At 49.1% G+C, this 24096-nt stretch overlaps 1 protein-coding gene across 10 annotated transcripts in view; it reads right to left on the bottom strand.

The window, feature by feature from the left end:
- Nucleotides 1-19028, bottom strand: part of BRSK2 (BR serine/threonine kinase 2) — a 1020916-nt gene extending 1001888 nt beyond the window's left edge. For 5 of the 10 annotated variants that reach the window (XM_069623972.1, XM_069623974.1, XM_069623973.1 and 2 more), the window contains exon 1: nt 18539-19028. In XM_069623972.1, coding sequence (XP_069480073.1) covers nt 18539-18632 — 94 coding nt within the window. In that variant the 5' untranslated portion in view covers nt 18633-19028. The remainder of the gene's footprint in view (nt 1-18538) is intronic. The other 5 variants (XM_069623978.1, XM_069623979.1, XM_069623981.1 and 2 more) reach the window with 1 other exon arrangement.
- Between the last annotated feature and the right edge of the window lie 5068 nt (nt 19029-24096).

Raw genomic sequence — 24096 nt, 5'->3', positions numbered from 1 at the left:
TGAAACAAGAGAAAGACATTTGAGGAAAGATAGAGGAAGCAAAGCTAGAGCAAAAGAAGCTATATAAACAGAAAATGGAAGGAGCCATGTTAACAAACACGGGGGGAAAACAATGTTGTGCAGGAGGCACAGCGAGCGCAGCCAGGGACAAATGGAAACTTTGCAGGGAGGGGGTGTGAGGAACCTGAGGGCGTCCTCACTTCTTTCTCCCCATCATCCTCTCCTGAGGTGGCCATGAAAGGGCCATCGCTCTTGGATCCCAACCTTGGGGTGAAGATGCAAGTGAGGATCACCTGGGTTGGGGAGACCTTGGGAATGGTAGGGGGGGGATGTCCTTGGCTGAGACATGATCTCCCATTTCCATTCCATGTTGAACCCTCAGTCCCAGCTGCATTTATGGGATATTGCTACCCTTCTCACTCTTCCAGGGATAATACCAGGAGACACCATCAATACTAAGAAGAGGACAAGGAAGAAGAGGTCCTCAGACGAGACATGGTATCACAACCTTTTCTGGTGAGAACCAACCTTACCCTTCCCCAGCCTTAATAGACTGTTGCAAACTATCTCCCCTAATTTTTCTGCATTCAGACTATTATAGTACCGAGACGAGGAAGAGGCAACGAGGAGTAGTACACACTAATATGCTATCTCACTACTTTGGTACTGAAACGAGGAGGAGGAGGCCTGAAGACTGTTGTGAGGGTTAAGCATGTCCCAATAACTATGGTCAGGCAATGAGAACTAAGAGCTTACACCTGCAACCTGTTAAATGGTTGCAGGTGTATAAAAGAGGAAGAAAGTAGCATCGGAGAAAACCAGCTGGGCAGGCCAGCACGGCAATCAGAGTTGGAGCAGGCAGAGCATGGGCCGGTGAAAAGGACGCTGACTGCAGAGAAGCTGGGAAGACGCAGAGGCTGGGGTAGGCCAGGAGAGGGTCTGGAGTTTAGCAGAGCCCATTGCCATGTGTTTTCTGTTGGGAGTGGCGAACACAGAGAAGCTGCCGAAAGAAGTGTTTCCGCTGCTCGCCGGAGCTTTGTGGTAGAGAGAGCAGAACCAGCGAGAACCCGAGAGCGAAACCAGAGCACCTGGAGGAGCGACTGCACAGCCAATAAGTGACAGGGCAGCATCACTCAAGCCAGGGTTCTGCAGGGGAATGGTGTGTTTAACGGCAGATGCCGGTCAAGCAAAAGTTTATGAAAAAGGGGTTTGGGGACCCATGCTGAACTATTGAATACTGAGCAAGTTGTCAAGAAAGTAATGAGAGTTGAAGGCTGAACCAAGGAAAAGATACGATAATAGCACTCTAATGAAACAGAAATTGATGTGTCTTTGCAAACAAAGTTAATTTAAAGAGACAGTTTGCAAACAATGTGAAATTAATAAAAAGGCAAAACACTATTGGATAGTGTGAAGCAAGGTGGTTACCAGGTGAAATACCAAAACGGAAGGTGTGTCAAGGTCACATATTGATAAAGGCAAGAAGCCAGAAGTATATTTGGACTTGTGACATAGGTGCAGAAAGGAAACCTGAGTTGTCAAGGAAGGCCTAGGAGAAAGAATTAACTGTTGTAAATTGGCAAGGGGGAAATCGGGCAGCGCAACCTCTGGTGGGTGGGCCGAGTTGTCCGACAACTGCGCCTAGACCAAGGAACCCTTACTTGGAGTAAACTAAGAAGTCTAGAGGCTGAGGCTGGTCAGCCTAAGATTGATCAAGTGACAGAGCGATCAGGAAAACTAACTGTGAGTTTGAAACCTGTGGAACTGTGTTAAACTTGGGGAACAGAACCCTGAGACAATTTTATGAAACTATGTTGAACTCGGGGAAAGGAATCCCGAGACCATTTTATGGAACTGTCTCATATTTGGAGAAGAAAGCTAAGAGCAGACCAGGAGCTGCAAGTAGCTCATAACTTTTGTTTGAACACTGTTTCTTTGGTGATTGACATCCCTTTAGCTTGAGTTGTGAAGACAAATATAGGTTTTGGACACAGACAGACTTTTGAGTTGAACTTACTGACTCACACTATCCTTAGTTTAAAAATTGGTGACAAGGCAGGCGCTCTGTTGCCAGTCAAGTTTTCCTGCATTAGCAAGACAATCAACAGGGGAAAATGTGTGCTATGGAGGGAGTTGTTTCCAGTCACCTGCCAGTAAAATCAAGTGCGAAAAATACAAGTACCAGAATCCTCAGAGTCAATTAACTTGCCACACCTGAAAAAGAAATGAAGACACGCCTGAAACAGCAAAATAACTCAGCCTCCCTGAAGATTGATGGGGTCATGAAAACATGCGTTTGGAGGAGAAGCTAATGACTGGTAACAGAGCCCCTGTATTACCAATTTTTAAACAAGTATCCAGTTTATTTAGGTAGGGAAACCCCCATTTTAGTATAGGGCAAGTTAAGACTTACACCAACCATCCTGTCATTTGAGTTAATAAAGATCTTTTGTTTGAACTTTAAATCTGTTGATTGTCTTGCTTCATGATGCTGTCATAGGCGGGAATATAATTATTACCCGAGGATGAGGGTTTGCACCCAGATTTAGAGGGTTTGGAGTTCAAGCTCAGCCAGGAGGAGGGTTTAATAGGGGCCACCAGAGCAGTGTTGGACATGCAGAAAAATTGGGAACATCTGACGTGTGTGCAGTAGTAGGGGAGGAATGCAACAGAATTGACAACAAGTAGACACAAGAGGGGGCAGCATAGCCTCAACCATATAGCGCAGAGCCACCAACATATTATGCCCACGATCACACGCAGTACAAAGAACAAGCACCACAAATACAGCACACGCAACCAGGATTGACATCCCAAATGCAGCAAGCACCAATGCCAACAAAGCAAGTGCTGATGCCAGCACAACAGAATGCAGTGACATCGTGGAACATGAACATAATACTGCAGGCACCTATACCTAGATTAGGGGGTATGCCGGTAGTTGGAGGCAATCCTTTCACAGGCACAGGACTGAATATGTACCCACAATAGGACAGCCCACAGGGAAATTTGATATTTTCCATCATATCAGTTACACTAGACCCACAAGAGGAACCAGGAGTCGGAGTAACAATCAGTGACAAATCATTTTCCTTTCTAGTAGATACAGGAGCCTCTCGATCCTGTGTTAGAGAAGGGAAGTTCCCAATGTCAGGGATTGCCATGAACACACAAGGATTTTCTGGGGCAACAACTATAGTTCCTTTCATGGACGATTTACCCATCACTATACGAGTACATAACATGTCTATGCCTATATTATATTCTTGCAAGACACCAGTTAACATATTGGGTAGAGCCTCGATGAGTAAATTAAACATGACAATATCATTTACTGACCAGTGGATAATATATTTTACCCCAAGGATCCATTATGTGAATGTAAAAGAATTCATAACAGCACTTTATAATAGGAAAGCACAGGGAGGGGTTCCACTGGACCCAGAAGTATTCCTTTATGGGGTACACATAGTTCCAGCATGGCTTCCCCGAATATGAAACAAATTATTGAGGTTACCCAAAGAATGTTTCTTTCAACCAGAAGTACCCACAGATGTGGAAGAAGGGCAGATAATTACAATTAAGCTAAAAGCAGCCATAGTACGGGAAGAAAGTGATTTTACACAGAGTAGACGATGGGGTAAGTTGGTGCACAGTAATAGAACTTGACAGAACACAAAGACTGACTGACTTGACAGATGAACAATTATTTACAGATGAGGACTCAGATGGCAGAGTGATGTTTACCATCAGCCTTACATATCAGCTAAAACCTGAGAGCAGGGAAATACCCCAGAGAATGTCATTAATGACGAAAGTACCGTCCAATCTCCAAAAGGATTTGGAAGATGTACTGAACACACTGTGGACCAGCAGTCCATGTGAGATCGGTCTACTAAGAGGAGTAGGGGCTGTTTAACTAAAGAAGGGTGCTATTTTACCACAAGTAAGACTGTATCCCATGTCCAAGGAAGCTGACAAGGGTATTTATGAAACCAATGCTGCCTAGTGCAACAAGGGATATTAGTGCCTTTAGAATCCCCATGCAACATGGCTGCATACCCGATAAATAAGGCAACCAGGGGTTGTGGATATTTATTCAGGATTTACACCCCCTGAACAATATTGATGAGGCAGAATTCCCATTAGTGCCAAATCCAGCCATAATATTCTGTAACATCCCATATAAAGCTAAATATTTTACAGAGATTGATTTAAAGAGTGCTTTCTTTCAATCCCCTTACATGAAGTGTCGCAGTATTTGACCTTGTTCACTTACCGCAGAATGAAGTTGAAATATACTCGTTTACCCCAGGGGTACCGTGAATCACCCCCGGTCTTCAACAGAGTACAGCAGATGGACTTGGGGAATGTACAGCTTGACAGTGCAGTCATCCAATATGTGGACAATATTGGTGTGTAGCACCATGGAAGAAGAGTGCAGGAGAGACTCATTGAAACCAATGACAGTCTTGGCAGAGAAGGGCTACAAAGTAGAGAAAGAGGAAATGCAATATTGCCAAGAAGATGTCCTATACGTAGGTCAGATGATTTCGGAGGAAGGGAGGAAGTCGACACCTGAGAGAGCAGAAGCCATAACGAAGATATGAAGGCCAAAGACAGTGTTGGAATTACAGCAATTTCTGGCCCTTACTCGGGGGCATGGGTCTTTGATTACAACACATAAATCAGGCCACTCTTAAAAGGACTCAGGGAAGCACAGAACGACAACAGTGATATGGCCTGACAGGTGAAATGGTAGATGACTTTTATGAGCTGAAGTAATTAGCACAGCGCACGTATTAGGCATCCCCAATTACAATAAAGATCATTTTTCTCTATTTTCCCATTCAAATGGAATAGTGAGGACAGCTGTCCACACACAGAAAACTACCATGGGACACAAATTGTTAGCATTTTACAGGGGAATATTAGCTCCAGTAATGAGAGGCCATTACGCATGTGAGCAAGCAGTCGTGGCAATTGAGAAGTCAGCCAGCATAACAATGGGCTAGTCACTCATGTTATACGGTGAGCATGCTTTATTTGCCATCCTTGTAAAGCCCCAAAGTACATTAACTACCCAGAGAGCATCAGTCTACGCAGTAATTGTATGAAATCCATCAGTCAAAATTTTCAGATGTCAAGTGGTAAACCCAGCCAGATTAATTTCAGAACCAGTGTAGGAGGGCGATTATATGCAGCATTGCACCAACTACAAGGAATACTACGGGAATACTATGAGGAGAGACCACATGTCAGAAGAAATGCCCTAGTAGGGGGGGTGATAATTCCCTTCATTGATGGGTCATCGTCATTAGACCAGAGCACAGACGATTTATTTTTTGCAGAGTTTGATCTCAAGCTGTAGTTTAATTGTTATGCAACTCAAACTACTGTATGAATGAAATAATTTGGGCACACAACCCACTTGAAAATGTTACAATACTTTGTACCTCTTGTGAAGACATCATGAAGTAAGACACAGACAACAGATTCAACTTCGGATCAAAAGCTTTATTCGGTTTAAATGTCAGGATGGAGAAATGCCTAACTTGCCCTATACTAAGTTGGAATTTCCCTACCTAAAGAAAACTAAGGATACTCTATGTCAATAAGTGCAAATTAAGTCTGCCTGTGTCCAAAAACTATACTTGTCCTCGCAACTAACAATGTGTAGGGATGTCTGCAGCAAAACAAATAATGTTCAAAATAAAGTTCTGAGCTTCTTCCAGCCCCTGGCTTATTCGCCTTCCCCAAGTTCAAAACAGTTTAAAAAAGGCCTCTGGGTTCCCTTCCCCAAGAGGTCACCACAGTTCACATCATCTCGGGGTTCCGTTCCCCACAGTTGACAACGTCTCATGGTTCCCTTCTCAAGAGTTCCAATCTTCCAGCTTTTAGCACCAATATCAGTTCATATCTTCTAGGTCAAATCTCTGGTCATCCAGGCTTTTCAATAGTTTACATCGATTTCTCTGTGTCTTCATTCAGAACTCATCTCAACCATTGTTACAAAAGCACAGGTTCCTTGACGTTTGCTTTCCTTGGCTCGTTCCAAGTAGGGGTCACTCAGTTTAGGCACAGTTGTCAGACCACACGGTCCACCCATCACAGGTCACGCAACTGGTACCCCTATGCACTTTTGGTCCGATTTCCATATTCTTCTGGTTTGTGCCAACATAGGTTTTCTCTCTTAACATGAAGTTCCTTGGGTTCATTTATAATTGCCCAATACATGGTTTCTTGTTTTATATCTTTCTTTATAGTCTCTTGACTCTGCCACCACTTGTGGTTCCCATATCTTTATTCTGTGGTATTTCCCCTTTGTACCTTGTATTTCCTTCATAAAGACTTGTCACTTGCTTTTGTATCACACAATATTCAAACATTCTCTCAATGTCTCTCATTCACTTTGTTATTCAATGTTACTTCTCTCATCTTTCCAATGTGCTTGTAATAGCGTACACCTTATTCAGTAATCAAATATACTTGGCCTGGCCTTCACCAGTATTGATAACAGTTCTCAGTAGTGTGCAGCAGCTCCTTCGGGCTTCTCTGCTTCACTCCGCCTTCCTTACGCGTGAGCCACAGCGAGCAGTGCTTGCAGTCCTGGAACTCTACAGCACGTTACTCTGCTCGTCCCCACCGGAAGCTACTGAGAGCACCTCTCGCTCTCGTGGAGACCTGCAGCGGTCGGGAGGCTTCTGTGCCCCACAGCTCCTGCTGTGAACAACGGGCAGGGAGGACAGCAGAGTCCTCGACTCTCTCATGGCCAGCCTTGGCCTCTGCGTCTCTCTTCCCTCCCGCTCCAGCCTGCTCCTCTCCAACCCGCTCCATCTTTCCAAGCCACGTCCTTCTCTCCAGGCCATCTCCCCTCCTGTGCTGGCCGTCAAAATTCGTATACACCTGGGACTTGTTAAATACCTGCAGGTGTAAGTGCTTAATTTGAACTGCCTGACCATGGTGAAACCTATTAACTGGACATGCATGGCCATTACAACTGAACTCCTCCAAAGCCCACTTCCTCGTCTCAGTACCAAAGTGGTGTTTAGGGAGGTATGAATGAATGGAAGTGTGCATAGCTACAAGCTGTTTCCTCCTTGTCCCAGTATGAAGGTGAGCTGTGGGTGGGACATCTTGGGTGGAAGAAAGGGACAAAGATCAATAGTAGCCTGCAAAGACATGGGGACTAGAGGGTTCACTTTGACAAAGGAAAGGGGATACCATGTCACACCAAAAGACGCCCTCTCTCCACTCCCCAATTTCACTCCATCCAGGCCACCTGAGAGGAGGACCAAGGGGGAGAAGAAGTGAGGATGCCCTCAGGTTCCTCAAATTCTATAAATGCGTAGCAGCAAACATCATCTAGCATTTCTCTGAAAAATGTAAACAAAAGCTGCTGAATATATTTTGCAATTTTCTGTCATAAGTTTTCAAGAAAAACTGATTGGGCCTGCTATTTCTGTCTATCTAGAGCAATTAAGAAAACTAAGAGAACATCATATGAAGGCTGACTATCTCACATACCCTCTCAGGGAACATAGAAGAGTGGGGGGAACCAAACATTGTAAAAAAAAAAAAAAACTCACTCCGAGATCATAATATGAATTTAAAAGATATATTCAAAAAAAAGAAATGAGCAAACTTGATATTTAAATCAATCACTAACACCGAAATCTATGCATTGGAACATCAACTTGCACAACATACCAAAAAATAAAAGGACGAGTACAACTAGTGACAGAAAACATACTCAAAACAAAACAGTGTGTATAAAAATAAAATACAAGAGAGAGTCCTTCTGAAATACAAATTACCCCGAAGTCTAAAGCTGCCCAGATCATTCAAATTCTCTGGAGAGCTCGGTTCTCCTAGATTTGACCATGCCCACGCTGCACTTTTTGCAAAGAAACCCCCACCTTGCCAATGTGGAACTGTTTGTGAGAGGAGCAATGCCTAAACATTTATGATCCTTGTCAATGAGGAAGTTGTACCCACTTGAGAGCGAAAGATGCACTTGCCCTGTCCCTTGCACACATGTATCATGTAGTGAGGGGAGCTTGCACTAGCCCGGTCCATGCAGTATGTGTAGTTTGCGTTTAGGGGAGCTTGCACTAGCCCGGTCCATGCAGCATGTGTAATTTGCGTTTAGGGGAGCTTGCACTAGCCCGGTCCATGCAGTATGTGTAATTTGCGTTTAGGGGAGCTTGCACCAGTCCGGTCCATGCAGTATGTGTAATTTGCGTTTAGGGAAGCTTGCAGTGAACCTGCACTGACTGCACCTGATGGGTTCAGCTTGAAGCTTGCGGTAGTCGTGTCCATGCCTAACCTATTGGAGCAAAGCTTGCGCTGGCCTATTTGTGAGGGCCTGGCCATGTAGCAGCTATGGGCGTGGGGATATCTGACATTCTCGGGAACATTGCAGCACTGCCGACTAGGCTGCAACCGTCATGGGTGCCTGTGAGGGACGGTGGCACAGCAGCTACCCACACTGTACTGGTTCATTGTAGGACAGTACCTTGCAAAGCTGTTGCCCATGACGGGCTCCTCCAGTGCTTGGTGGAAGCTTGCAATGCTGCTCCCTGTGCTGCACCTGGCCTTCCTCTGGTCGTCGCATCCTGGCAGATGAGATATCATACTACCCATGTTGCGCCTTTCCCGTGTGTTGGCTGCACGTGCTGCGTGTTCTGTGCGTGAATAAAGTTTTCTAGATCGGAGCCGGTTTAGTAAGTTCGGGAAGCGGCAGTTTGAGCCCACAGACAAAAAAATACACAAAGGCTGTGGTACCCACTTTTTTGGGAACGGGGGTTGACTCATGAGGGTTGTAACAATATCAGAAGAAAAAAAGACTCAGTCAAAGGCTACCTCTCCCTGACAGTGCTACAGCAGGTTTTGACAAGATTCTAAAATCTAGTGTAACATAATTAGATTACACCAATAGTGCACAGAAGGTAAACATGATTTTATTCTAAAAAATAGACAAATTGAGAACATTTAGACAATTACAACGGTGTTTAAAAATTCGACCACAATATCTAATGAACAGAGGTCAGATAGACTGTGGGTTTGAAACAAGACAAAGGATTTGATGTTCACTTTTGTTTATATAGTGCTAGAAGCATCAAGTTGTTATAATATTGTGTAATGAGCTATGATTGATGTATGGCTCATATTAGGGCTTGTCAAATGTGTGTGAGCCCACATTCAGAACATGCAATGCCTGGCTTTACGCAAGCTGAATAGTATTTCTTGCGCATAGTATATACGAAAGGGTACATTTTAAAGAACACTGGGTTAATACATTTAGTTTAAACTTCCAACTGCACAGTGTACTAAAGCCCCTACATAGCCACCATTGCCACATCTCCTCTCTGCCTGCAGCCGGACAGGCCGGGAGGCAGTGCAACCGGAGGCAGTGCAACCACCCCATTTCCACATCAGGTGGTAACAGCAGCCTACTGGTAGTAATCAGTCGGGCAGGAGAACTTTCACCAGGCAGATTATCTGTGCTGCCAGCTGGTGCGTTGGGCAGCGTACCATCGGCCTAGGGCTGACGCGGGCACTCCCTCTTTGATCCTCCTTCCAGGAATTGGAGATGCCAAACTAATTCCATCCACTTGGCCGTGAGTGGAGGGTATTTCTTTGCCATCTCTGATACCTGGAAGGAAGGCGCGGAGGCTGCCACCAATCCCAAGCTAGTGGCGACAGTAGTAAAGCTACCGACAACCACCAGGACGCTATGCCCCGCTATTCCCCAGCAGCGGTTTCTATGCCCCGCTATTCCCCAGCAGCGGTTTCCACCGCTCGGTTCAGTTGAGACAGGCTGGAGGCAGAGCAAAGCGAGTGGCAGCCACTCCTCCCAATCAGGCAGTGGTGGTGGACTGACACGTAAGCCTCCTGATGGTACATTTTAAATAGGCACCTTCTTAAGGTGGCCCCCATTGGCCCAGAAAATCAACACCTGTTTGTGCGCGAGCGAGGTGGTCATTATTGCTAATTGTACCCGATATCAGAGTTTCTTCCTAACATTGTCTGATATTTCACTGCCAATCGTGCCTGATCAGGTCATTGCTTCTAATCCGGCCCGAGTGTTATTGTTTATGCGCGTCAGAGAGAGTGGTTTAGTTTTCCCAAGTTATGAAAGGAATGTCTAGAGTGTCCCGATGGCAAACGGCAGCTTGTGAGGAGGGTGGTGGGGTGGGGGGGCGGGGGGGGGGCTACAGTAGGACAAATGAGGTGCAAAGCAGTGGCAAAATGACATGTTGCCTAGGGAGACAACACTCCTTGGACCAGCCCCTGTGTGGGGTTGACCATCAATCCGCATCCTCATTAGGTAGGCCGTGAAAGGGGGGGGGGGGGACGAGTTCGGTAGCCAGGTGTATATTCTTAAAATATGAGTGCTTGTGTCTGTGCGGGGTACCCCCCTCCCCCCGAAGGCCTTGGACCCTCTCACGTACCCGAAAGGGCCTTGGCCTGCGCGCACACACACACAGCGTGGAGAGGACGAGGCAGCTGGAATCGCGCGGCCTTTTCATCCGCACAGAGCGGCAGATGGAGGGGGCTGTGGGCAGGTGGGCCAACATACAATGCTTTACACTTCTATCGACTGCGCCCCCCTCCCACCTCCACAGCCCGCATAGAATCGGATCCCAGCGGCCCAGCCAGGCACACCCCCCTCGTAGCCTGTAGCTTCTGTTCGCACCCTAGCCGTTAGTCTTCACGCGGAGAGACACATACGAGTAAGTATCATTAACACCGCAGAGATTAGCTCCTAGAAAAATCATTTTATACACCCCCCACCCCCCACTCTTTAACCATCTGGGCTTCACCAACACCCCACCCCCAATTCACATTTTTAGCGCTGCAATTATGGCGCCCTGGTTACGGCACCTGCTACCAGCTAATCCTCCTGTTCTGGGTCCCCGGCTAATCCTTTCAAATCTGCAGTCGGGCTACATAGAGGCCCGGCCACATAGATGCCTTGCTGGCATGCGACTGGCGAATCCCAGGGCCCTCTCTCCTTGGCACTGGGCACAGTCCTCTCCTGCTACCATGGTTAATTACACGCAACCTACACTCTAGCTCCCTTTGTCCCAGCCTTTGTTTCATGGAAACAAGATCAAAGAAATGCCAACATTTCCGAAGCCAGTGGTGCAGAATATGGTACTGCCCTCTGCCCCTTGCAAATCTTCCAAAACGAGACATCTGGTTACAGGAATCCATGTCCCTGGGCCTGAGGTATCTCCCAGACTCGTTGTCTGGCACTGTGTGGATACAGAGACCTAACCCCCCAGGTATCTCATCCGTGGAGCCCTGCATCCCGTGTGCAGAGGTGCATGCCACTAGCCCACACCTGAAATCCCCCTGACCTACAATCAGGGAGCCCTAGCATTACCCTTCTCCATCTGTAATATATGGACAGTGAGGCCGGCCACTACCTTTCCTCACCTGCAATCATGAGGTCTGCCACTACCCTTCCTCATCACTGAGGCCTGCCACTACCTTTCCTCACCTGCAATCATGAGGTCTGTCACTACCCTTCCTCATCACTGAGGCCTGCCACTACCTTTCCTCACCTGCAATCATGAGGTCTGCCACTACCCTTCCTCATCACTGAGGCCTGCCACTACCTTTCCTCACCTGCAATCATGAGGTCTGTCACTACCCTTCCTCATCACTGAGGCCTGCCACTACCTTTCCTCACCTGCAATCATGAGGTCTGCCACTACCCTTCCTCATCACTGAGGCCTGCCACTACCTTTCCTCACCTGCAATCATGAGGTCTGTCACTACCCTTCCTCATCACTGAGGCCTGCCACTACCTTTCCTCACCTGCAATCATGAGGTCTATCACTACCCTTCCTCATCACTGAGGCCTGCCACTACCTTTCCTCACCTGCAATCATGAGGTCTGCCACTACCCTTCCTCATCACTGAGGCCTGCCACTACCTTTCCTCGCCTGCAATCATGAGGTCTGCCACTACCCTTCCTCATCACTGAGGCCTGCCACTACCCTTCCTCACCTGCAATCATGAGGTCTGCCACTACCCTTCCTCATCAGTGAGACCTGACACTACCCTACCTCATCTGTAACCCCTTCCTTGTGGAATCAGTGAGCAGGGAGGCCTGGCACTACCCTTCTCCAGCTGTAATATATGAACAGTGAGGCCTGCCACTACCTTTCCTCACCTGCAATCATGAGGTTTGCCACTACCCTCCCCCCGGTAATCATGAGGTATGCCACTACCCTTCCTCATCACTGAGGCCTGCCACTTCCTTTCCTCGCCTGCAATCATGAGGTCTGCCACTACCCTTCCTCACCTGCAATCATGAGGTCTGCCACTACCCTTCCTCATCAGTGAGACCTGACACTACCCTACCTCATCTGTAACCCCTTCCTTGTGGAATCAGTGAGCAGGGAGGCCTGGCACTACCCCTTTCCAGCTGTAATATATGAACAGTGAGGCCTGCCACTACCTTTCCTCACCTGCAATCATGAGGTCTGCCACTACCCTTCCTCATCACTGAGGCCTGCCACTACCTTTCCTCACCTGCAATCATGAGGTCTGCCACTACCCTTCCTCATCACTGAGGCCTGCCACTACCTTTCCTCGCCTGCAATCATGAGGTCTGCCACTACCCTTCCTCATCAGTGAGACCTGACACTACCCTACCTCATCTGTAACCCCTTCCTTGTGGACCAGTGAGCAGGGAGGCCTGGCGCTACCCTTCTCCAGCTGTAATATATGAACAGTGATGCCTGCCACTACCTTTCCTCACCTGCAATCATGAGGTCTGCCACTACCCTCCCCCCCGTAATCATGAGGTATGCCACTACCCTTCCTCATCAGTGAGGCCTGCCACTACCTTTCCTCACCTGCAATCATGAGGTCTGCCACTACCCTTCCTCATCACTGATGCCTGCCACTACCTTTCCTAGCCTGCAATCATGAGGTCTGCCACTACCCTTCCTCATCACTGAGGCCTGCCACTACCTTTCCTCACCTGCAATCATGAGGTCTGCCACTACCCTTCCTCATCAGTGAGACCTGACACTACCCTACCTCATCTGTAACCCCTTCCTTGTGGAATCAGTGAGCAGGGAGGCCTGGCACTACCCTTCTCCAGCTGTAATATATGAACAGTGAGGCCTGCCACTACCTTTCCTCACCTGCAATCATGAGGTTTGCCACTACCCTCCCCCCCGTAATCATGAGGTATGCCACTACCCTTCCTCATCAGTGAGGCCTGCCACTACCTTTCCTCATTTGTAATCCCCCCCCGTAATCATGAGGTATGCCACTACCCTTCCTCATCAGTGAGGCCTGCCACTACCTTTCCTCGTTTGTAATCCCCCCGCATGAGGTATGCCACTACCCTTCCTCATCAGTGAGGCCTGCCACTACCTTTCCTCATTTGTAATCCCCTCCGTAATCATGAGGTATGCCACTACCCTTCCTCATCAGTGAGGCGTGCCACTACCTTTCCTCATTTGTAATCCCCCCGTAATCATGAGGTATGCTACTACCCTTCCTCATCAGTGAGGCCTGCCACTACCTTTACTCATTTGTAATCCCCCCTGTAATCATGAGGTTTGCCACTACCCTTCCTCATCAGTGAGGCCTGACACTACCCTTCCTCACCTGTAATCCCCCCACCTGTAATCATGAGGTCTGCCACTACCCTTCCTCATCAGTGAGGCCTGCCACTACCTTTCCTCACCTGCAATCATGAGGTTTGCCACTACCCTTCCTCATCGGTGAGGCCTGCCACTACCTTTCCTCATTTGTAACCCCCCCCCGTAATCATGACGTATGCCACTACCCTTCCTCATCAGTGAGGCCTGCCACTACCTTTCCTCATTTGTAATCCCCCCCGTAATCATGAGGTATGCCACTACCCTTCCTCATCAGTGAGGCCTGACACTACCCTTCCTCACCTGTAATCCCCCCACCTGTAATCATGAGGTCTGCCACTACCCTTCTTCATCAGTGAGGCCTGCCACTACCTTTCCTCACCTGCAATCATGAGGTTTGCCACTACCCTTCCTCACCGGTGAGGCCTGCCACTACCTTTCCTCATTTGTAATCCCCCCCGTAATCATGAGGTATGCCACTACCCTTCCTCATCAGTGAGGCCTGCCACTACCTTTCCTCATTTGTAATCCCCCCCGTAATCATGAGGTCTGCCACTACCCTTCCTCATCGGTGAGACCTGCCACTACCTTTCCTCATTTGTAATCCCCACCTGTAATCATGAGGTATGCCACTACCCTTCCTCATCAGTGAGGCCTGACACTACCCTTCCTCACCTGTAATCCCCCCCCCCCCTTGTAATCAGGAGGTATGCCACTACCCTTCCTCATCAGTGAGGCCTGCCACTACCTTTCCTCACCTGCAATCATGAGGTTTGCCACTACCCTTCCTCATTGGTGAGGCCTGCCACTACCCTTCTTCACCTGCAATCGTGAGGTCTACCACTACCCTTCCTCATCGGTGAGGCCTGCCACTACCTTTCCTCATTTGTAATCCCCCCCTGTAATCATGAGGTATGCCACTACCCTTCCTGATCAGTGAGGCCTGACACTACCCTTCCTCACCTGTAATCATGAGGTCTGCCACTACCCTTCCTCATCAGTGGGGCCTGCCACTACCTTTCCTCACCTGCAATCATGAGGTTTGCCACTACCCTTCCTCATCAGTGAGGCCTGCCACTACCTTTCCTCATTTGTAATCCCCCCCTGTAATCATGAGGTATGCACTACCCTTCCTGATCAGTGAGGCCTGACACTACCCTTCCTCACCTGTAATCATGAGGTCTGCCACTACCCTTCCTCATCAGTGGGGCCTGCCACTACCTTTCCTCACCTGCAATCATGAGGTTTGCCACTACCCTTCCTCATCAGTGGGGCCTGCCACTACCTTTCCTCACCTGCAATCATGAGGTTTGCCACTACCCTTCCTCATCAGTGAGGCCTGCCACTACCCTTCTTCACCTGCAATCGTGAGGTCTACCACTACCCTTCCTCATCAGTGAGGCCTGCCACTACCTTTCCTCATCTGTAATTCCCCCCTGTAATCATGAGGTCTATCACTACCCTTCCTCATCAGTGAGGCCTGCCACTACCTTTCCTCATTTGTAATTCCCCCTGTAATAATGAGTGATGCCACTACCCTTCCTCATCAGTGAGGCCTGACACTACCCTTCCCCGCCTGTAATCCCCCCACCTGTAATCATGAGGTCTGCCACTACCCTTCCTCATCAGTGAGGCCTGCCACTACCTTTCCTCATCTGTAATCCCCCCCTGCACTCATGAGGTATGCCACTACCCTTCCTCATCAGTGAGACCTGCCACTACCTTTCCTCATCTGTAATCCCCCCCCCACCTGTAATCATGAGGTCTGCCACTACCCTTCCTCATCAGTGAGGCATCCCACTACCTTTCCTCATCTGTAATCCCCCCCACCTGCAATCATGAGGTCTGCCACTACCCTTCCTCATCAGTGAGGCCTGCCACTACCTTTCCTCATCTGTAATCGACCCCCCTTTAATCATGAGGTATGCCACTACCCTTCCTCATCAGTGGGGCCTGCCACTACCTTTCCTCATCTGTAATCCCCCCCACCTGTAATAATGAGGTCTGCCACTACCCTTCCTCATCAGTGAGGCCTGCCACTACCTTTCCTCACCTGCAATCATGGGGTCTGCCACTACCCTTCCTCATCAGTGAGGCCTGCCACTACCTTTCCTCATCTGCAATCATGAGGTCTGCCACTACCCTTCCTCCTCTGTAATCCCCCACCTGTAATCATGAGGTCTGCCACTACCCGTCCTCATCAGTGAGGCCTGACACTACCCTTCCTCACCTGCAATCATGAGGTCTGCCACTACCCTTCCTCATCAGTGAGGCCTGCCACTTGCTTTCCTCACCTGCAATCATGAGGTCTGCCACTACCCTTCCTCATCAGTGAGGCCTGCCACTACCTTTCCTCACCTGCAATCCCCCCAACTGTAATCATGAGGTCTGCCACTACCCTTCCTCATCAGTGAGGCCTGCCACTACCCTTCCTCATCAGCGAGGACTGCCACTACCCTTCCTCATCAGCGAGGACTGCCACTACCTTTACTCGCCTGCAATCATGAGGCCTGCCACTACCCTTCCTCATCAGTGAGGCCTGCCACTACCTTTCCTCACCTGCAATCCCCCCACCAGTAATCATGAGGTATGCCACTGCCCTTCCGCATCAGTGAGGCCTGACCCTACCCTACCTCACCTGCTATCGCTTGTGTCCAATCCTCCTACCCGTGCACACCGGGTGCAGCGAGGTATGCCACTACTGTCTCTGTCCCGCCCCCCTAACCTATGCACACTGTGTCCTCCTTGCACTGACACCAGGCATTTCCACCAAACAATCGCCTCAATTTTGCAGTCTGCAATTCAGTGACGCTTGTCACTGCCTCTTTCCAGTTTTGCCGGCTGCCGGGAATCAACGCACGGGGGCCTACATTGCCTCTCTGCCCGTGTAATCACCGGGGACCTGCACCCACCATACACTGCTGCCGCCGTCGCCCGTGCTATGGCCTAATCCTCGCGTCAAAGCAATCTGTGGGGTAATCTGCCACTGCCTAATCCCCCAGCCCTGCGCTCTGCGAGCAGGGATGGATGAGACAAGCCCTGCCGCTGACCAAACCTCACACCACGCACTGGCAACGTACAGCGAGTGCAGTCACTCCTCCCCTCCCAGTACTCGCCCTGCCTTGAAGCCTGTGCCCGCCTCTGCCCCCCTAACATACTCCCGTTCCTGCCCTCTGCGCGCAGCGAGGCCTGCTCCCCTCACCAGGCGCACACATCCCCGCTGCTTTTCTCTAACCCCTGAATCCTGGGACAGAAACCTGGGCCAGCCCCAGTGCCCGCAAGAACCTCCGCGTCCTCTGTTACAAGGCACTGCCCTGGACAGCCCTCGCCTGCCTGCACTGTGAATAAAAAACGCCCTGCCCTAGGCCCTCCCAACGGTATTCCTACTGCAGAGACATCTTCCGAGAAGGAGTCTCGCCCCATCCACGCAAGACACTCATTGCCAAGCACTCTTTCTGCGCACGTTGACTCCTGATCCAGCCAGAGGAATGCATACAGCACTCCGCCTTGGATAGTGCAGCCGGTCTATCTAAGAGCTCGCTCCGATGGAGGGAGAAAGTGGCAAGAGTAGTGACCCTGGAGAGCAATTCATTATGTCATGCAAAAGAGGGGAAGGGGGTCTAGCTTATGCATATTGTTCTTTACCCCCACCCACTCCGACTGCCACACAAGCACCCTACAAAATAGTTTGCCTTTGTTGAGCCTCCTACATGACGTTTTGCACGTACATCAAGTAACTGAGGCCACGTGGTTCAGCTTTTTGACAAAAGGCACCTTCTCCCCTGCCATTGGATCCTATGAATACCTCCTCTGGTGACATGCACATATGCCCTGCTTGCCAGTGGGCGAATCTCCCCCCCCCCCCCCGCACCAATCAGCGGCACTCTGAGCCGGGCTTCGTGGCCTGGTCTCATCCACTGATCACCCATTTCCGATGGGCGAACTATCGTACTGGGATGCCAATGTGTCCCTGGCCTCCGTCCCCTGGCACTCATCTTCCCGAGAATTGGTTCTGAAATGAGCAAAGCATCTTTTACGCTGCTGCCCCTTCTATGTATGGAACGGTTCAAAGCCCCAATACCACCCGTCTTCAAGCCCTGAAGCCTACATCCGGGAAATCGACACCGTCTGCCCTGTAACGCCCGTTTGCTTCCAATAGAAAACCCTTTTTAAGGACAACAAATCCCCTCTTTTGCATAGAACGATGAATACCACCAACCGCAGAAACCCTTGCACGTTTTATAATTCTGCACGCCCTCTGTCTCTGCCACCTTTCCCCCGTCACCAACACCCTCTGCCTCCAACACCAATGACCCATTCCCAAGAGTTAACCCCCTTGCCACCAACAGAAATGCAAAACTATCCGTTACCTTTGGCATACCACACAAGGATGAGTGGGTTGGTTGCACAGAATAATACCAGTGGTCATGATTAATGCAAAACCATCCAGCCAGCCACCTTCAGATTTGCAAACGAACACCATTGCACCATGTTCCCAGCAACAGTGCCCCATGCCCCCAACAGCCACGGACAATGTTACCAGCACAGAGGTACTCGACACCAATTCACTTTGGCTTTCAACATCAATGCATCTTGTTTCCAGCAACCATGCCCCCCTGTCTTGGGCACCCACACCCCTCCCATCAGTTCCCCTCACATCTCACTCAATACCGCCACATAAGCGCAAAGGCCGGCTCCCATCTCTGTAAAAAAAAAAAAAAAAAAAGCCCCGGTCTTCGTGCATGAATGACCCCCAATCTCCTTCCAATGCCAAGACGCTCCACTCCCCATCCCGACTGCGGGAGACCGGGTCCCAGGCTGCAGGCCCGGCACGGGCCCCTAGCGTCGAGCCGGGCAGCCATGGGTCTGCGACCCGTTCGCTTCCCGGGGCTGAGACTCACCTGTCTGTCCTTTGCCCAGCGTTTTCTCCAGCCGGTAAGGTCCCACGTATTGCGCGTGAGGCGCCCCGCCGCCCTCCTTCCCCGTGGAGGTCATTTCTCAGCCCCCCCCTCCCCCCCAGTCTCTTCCTCCGGCACAGGTGGCAGCGGAGAGGGAGGGGGGGAGGTCACTGCCAAATATTCCAGATCCTCCGGTGCAATCCTTGCAGCTCCTAAATCCCAGGCATGCGCATCGGAGGCGGCGTCCTCCTCGGCAGATGCCTCACTAGCTCCAGCGGTGCCTCCGCCTCCCTCCCCAAAGAAGAGGGACCGTGTAACGGGCTCCAAAGAAATTCCAGACGCAAAAAAGGAAAATAAAAAAAAGAATCCCACGGGTCCGGGGAGATGCTATGGCGAGAGCATGATGCTGATGCAGCCCTGGCATTGAGGCGGACGAGCTCAGCAGCCAGACCCTCGCTCCCGCCCCCACCCCCAAACCTACCCGCAGAGCGGGCACGTCAGCCGGTCCCTGGCTGGAGCTGTAAGGCTGCCTCTGATTGGTGGCTGCCGGCTCCTGCCCTATTGGCTGCAGCAGGCCGCGCCCCGGATTGGACCACGGTGACAGGTTGTTGGGTATCCCGGTCTACATCCATCCATCCCTTTAGTCCCCGCTGGAGGGGTGGCTGGGCCGTTACCTGCCATGCGATGGGCTTGTAATGTGGACATCATTGGCACACAGCCCTATTGAAAGCCGGTGTGTGCGCATACACCCGGATTCATTTTCTTAAGGTGCAGCAGAACACTTCCCCTGCCAGACACATACCACCCACCGAGCCGTTCCTGCCGTAGACAGTTCCCAGTACAGGGGCACACCACAGACGGCACGCTCCTTAGGCGCCCCACGACCTAAATGCACACCTCTCTTGGCGCGCACTGCAAACAGAGCGTTCTTTGGGGGTACACCACACACTGAACCCCCCCCCCCCCCCCCCCCCACTATTCAAGTAATCTCCGGGAGCACTGAGCAGGCACACACCACATCTCTAGGTGCAGAGCGCTGACTAAACTCTCGGCGCACGCACCAGACACTGAAAGGGCAGCTGGCCTATGTGGGCAGAAGGGGCGGTGCCCCACGTGTTTTTGCATGCAAAACTCGGTAATAAATAAAGAAAGAAAGCCACTAGTAAAGAGAGTGTTCTTTTTCCAATAAATAGCGTTTGTTTCCCATTATTGTTAAAATAACGTTATGAGGTATTTCATTATTATATTATGGTGAATGAGGTTTCCGCTGCGAGGGCCTTCGATTTAGTTTCAGCGCGTGTTTTTCTGTGGCGCCAGGCCTTGCCACACACTGATACGACTGGCGGCCCGTGTCTAGTACCTTTTCCACCATCTGCATACTTGCAGTCAGGGGTGTTGCCAGGTCTAGAAAAGACCGGGCTACGCTAATGTCGGGACTGGCGGGACTCGGGGCAAGCTAGCCTTGTGGTTATAGCTCCTGAGATTCTGTCCAGGGCTACAACCAAAAGACCAGGGGCTATAGGCCCCTTAGCCCCCCCCCTCCCCTAGCAACGCCTCTGCTTGCAGTTGTCCCAAAGTTTAAGCAAATACGTCACTCTCATCGCTGGCAGCCAAAGTGGGGGCGAAGGACTCTCCCAGAGGGAGATGCGTCATGCAAGGTAGCAACTACGACTCACAAGAATAGCACCTCTTACAGGCAGAGAGGAGCAACATACCCAGGGCGAGGGGGTGTCGACTGGCACGCGCAGAATAGGAGTGGACAGGGGCACGAGCTTCTATTCTAGGAAGGCAGTGGATTTCAGAAGTCCCCTGCAAATGAAGCTTTGGTTCCCAGACTACAATCCCCAATCGGGGCTGTGCCTATATAGGGGGGTTGCATGCCCTTGAAGGAAGGTTTGCCGGCCCTTTTGGCGGTGTCCTCGCAATGACATGCTAAACACATTTCGTTCGTTAAAATAGCGACTTCCCCATAAACGTGAATGCTCGATTATTTTATATGTCATTGGCAAACCTGCATTCACCCAAACATTGCACGTTTTGGACGATATCACGGATATTAAATAAGTTGCCCAGGATCACACAATGTGACGCAGCAGGGACGCCATTTTGAGGGCGCAGGACTCCTAGTTACACTAGGAGGAACCATGACCCCCTTCACCACTTCACCACCAGCGCTCTGTCATCTTCACGTAACTCATTGATCCTATGAGAGCCTTTCTGCAGTGTTATACGTCGCCTTTGAATTTTTGCAGAGCTTTCAATTGATTGAGAGCTCTGATTGCGTTGAGAGGGGTGCAGGAAGGGGCGGAAGTCTGAGTGGCGCAGGCGCAGAACAGTTTCACCTCTAGCTCTCAGATTTATTATTTAGCCCAATGTGGCGACCAGCATTCAACTTGGCCCATTTAGCAGCCAGGGTGAAATTAAGTAGTGTTTAAGTGATATGCACAGTAATTGGTATTCTATGGTAGAACCCTTGCTAGCAGTATCCACAGAGAGGCCAAGGAACAAATGGGAATGTATTTCAGATTGAGAGGTGGGGGGGGGAGGGTTGAGACTCCTGCAGTGCTGTGTATGGAAGCATGCAGTGCAATGTGGGCTTGGTGGTGTGGCCTAATATGTTTGGGAAATCATGCACAGCTCTGCACTGCAGTGGTTGTGGCTGTTTGCAAGAACCTGTAAGGTACTGCTGCACCACGACACCCAGCAATGCAGGGGTGTGGGCAGTACTGTCATTATGGGGGCCAGCAATCACATGAGTTTGTTTTCAGTGCCAACTCTAGCATTATTGAGTATAAACAGTTTGAGTGTGTTCTTAAAATGCATTGGAAAGTGCTACTCTGTACTGTTGGTGACCTGACATCTGTTGTTCGTGTAATACATTCATTTCTAGAGCAGATTGTTCGTTACATGGCTTTTCACCCAATTTCCCCCAAAAGTGTGCTGTAAAATGCACTGCTTGAACCCATTTAAAAAAGATAATTCCATGGGGAAGAAACCCCAGATCCCAAATCTCTCTAGCCTCTTTTGGCTCCGACACTACGCCCAGTCGTTAACATGAACTACTTGGAAATACGTACACCCCACCAGTAAAAATCTTCACCGCACCCACTGGAGTCATCCCAAGGCTAACTGAACAATATGTAAGTGTGCTCCAATTCTATCCACAACAAACCCCGACACTGACTAAACGCACACCTTCTCAGGGCTCACACCACCGAGTGAACAACTTGTCATTTATTGGCACCACATAATGAAACTCAATGGTCGCTGGTGAATTTGTGAACTGGAGAGGTATAAACGTATGTGTTTAATGTGTGGGAGAGACCAAGAGCAGTGAGAAAGCCCGAACCAAACATGGGACGTTCGGGCGAGGTCTCCCGCCAAAAACAGTTTGCAAATAATGGGTTAACATTGTGTATTTTACAGCACTTTCTGTGAAAAATGGGGTAAAAAAAACACACGGTTTGCAATCAATTTTATATGGTAGCACATGAAAAAACCCAATAAATGCAAGTCACCAACAGGGCACAGGACCATTTTCCAACGCCTTTGCCAACAACATGTGCCAGTGTATAAAAATAATTCTGTGCCCATACATGTCCATGCATGCTACACTAATATATGTCAGTTTGACCACATAATGACACCCAGCCAGTAAAACATGCCATGCCATGCCACAGAAACAAAGTATATGCAGCCTGGCTATACCAAGACAGGCAATTGAACCAAATAATCACACTTATGTTTGTTTGCTTTTACATTGTTGTGAAGTGCAAAACTGTCATGACACACAAAGAAGATATGGTTGGACTGGAGCCACCAATGTAAGCTAGTCTAACCATGTAATAATACAAAAAGGTAGCAGGTGCCCCTCTCTGGAAAGAACATGACATGATAACCTGCTCAGTGGATTTTACCCACTTTGAGAGTCCGCGTTTCAGCTTTGTTGGGCCTCATCAGTGATCAGGTAACGGAAGGGATGGCCCTCTATGTGGAAAGATGTAGGGCTAAAAAGTGGTATAAAAGAAAGCGGGGGGGGGTTAATCCTACCACATGGTAAGCTAGTGACAATACATTATTAGTAGTATGTCTATTTTCGTTTTCAAAGGAGTTTCAATATTGCTTCAAAAAGTAAGCTAGACGTCCCTTGACGTGATTGCTAATGTGAGGACCATATGGATTAAGTCCTCACATTAGCAATCATGTCAGGGGACGTCTAGCTTACTTTTTGAAGCAATATTGAAACTACTTTGAAAATTAAAATAGACATACTACTAAACATGTATTGTCACTAGCTTACCATGTGGTAGGATTACCCCCCCCCTTTTGTTTTATATCTCTGAGCACAGTGAGCAAGGGGTCCCTGTCTGGGTTCCCCCAGGTAACTTAGGGTGACCAACCCCAAGTCCTTTGCAAAAATACAAAAAAGGTAGCAGGCACCCCTCTCTAGAAAGAACAAAGCATGATAAACTGTTCAGTGGTTTTTACCCATCTTGAGAGTCTGCAACCATCGCTTTTTACTCAATGTACTTTTCACAAAGGAGGAATATCCATTTGCATATCAGTTTCTGTCCTTCCCAGAAGGGCAGTCTCGCACCAAAATGCCAGGCAAACTTCCTTTGAACAAGAGTAGCAACAGCAACCCCTGACACGTATTTCAGTCTTGTTGGGCCTCATCAGTGAGGTGGAGCTGTGCCTCTCTGAGCACAGTGAGCAAGGGGTCCACGTGTGGGTTCCCCCAGGTAACTTAGTGTGACCAACCCCAAGTTCCTTGCAAAAATGCAAAAAGGTAGCAGGCGCCCCTCTCTAGAAAGAACATGGCATGATAATCTTTTCAGTGTTTTTTACCCACAATGAGAGTCCACAGCCTCGTTTTTGCTCACTGTACATTTCACAAAGCAGGAATATCCATTTACATGTCAGTCTTTGTCCCGCCCATAAGGGCAGTCCAGCTCTGAAATGCCAGGCAAACCTCCTTTGAACAAGAGTACTAAGAGCAACCCTGCACTGAAATGCCAGGCAAACCTCCTTTGAATAAGAGTACCAACAGCATCCCCAGACATGTTTTTCAGCCTTGTTGGGCCTCATCAGTGAGGTGGAGCTGTGCCTCTCTGAGCACAGTGAGCAAGGGGTCCACGCGTGGGTTCCCCCAGGTAACTTAGGGTGACCACCCCAAGTTCCTTGCAAACATACAAAAAAGGTAGCAGGCACCCCTCTCTAGAAAGAACATCGCATGATAACCTCAGCTTAATTGGGAGTTGTGCATTCAGACTGTGCGCTAACTGTTACACTTGATTTGTCTTGATTAATAACGTACACATTTGCTTATGTTTGATAAAGTTCTCATTTATTCTGTATTTGCCAAAAGATTACTTAATCCACATTGTATTCATTTGTCTTACAATTTGTGTTTTCATTTGTCTGTATTGTATTTTTTGTCATACATTTTTTTGTTTGCAAGCTTGTATTGTTATCATACCGTTTTTCCTTTCTTACAGGTTCTTGCTATGTGTCTCACAGTTGTTTTGTAGTATCTTGATACATCATTATTCAAGAAGACT

Source organism: Ambystoma mexicanum, chromosome 11, assembly GCF_040938575.1.
Source record: "Ambystoma mexicanum isolate Mex_15411 chromosome 11, UKY_AmexF1_1, whole genome shotgun sequence".
Classification (NCBI taxonomy): Eukaryota; Metazoa; Chordata; class Amphibia; order Caudata; family Ambystomatidae; genus Ambystoma; species Ambystoma mexicanum.
Note: the sequence above shows the minus strand (reverse complement) of the source record. Positions and strands in the feature narration are given on the sequence as shown.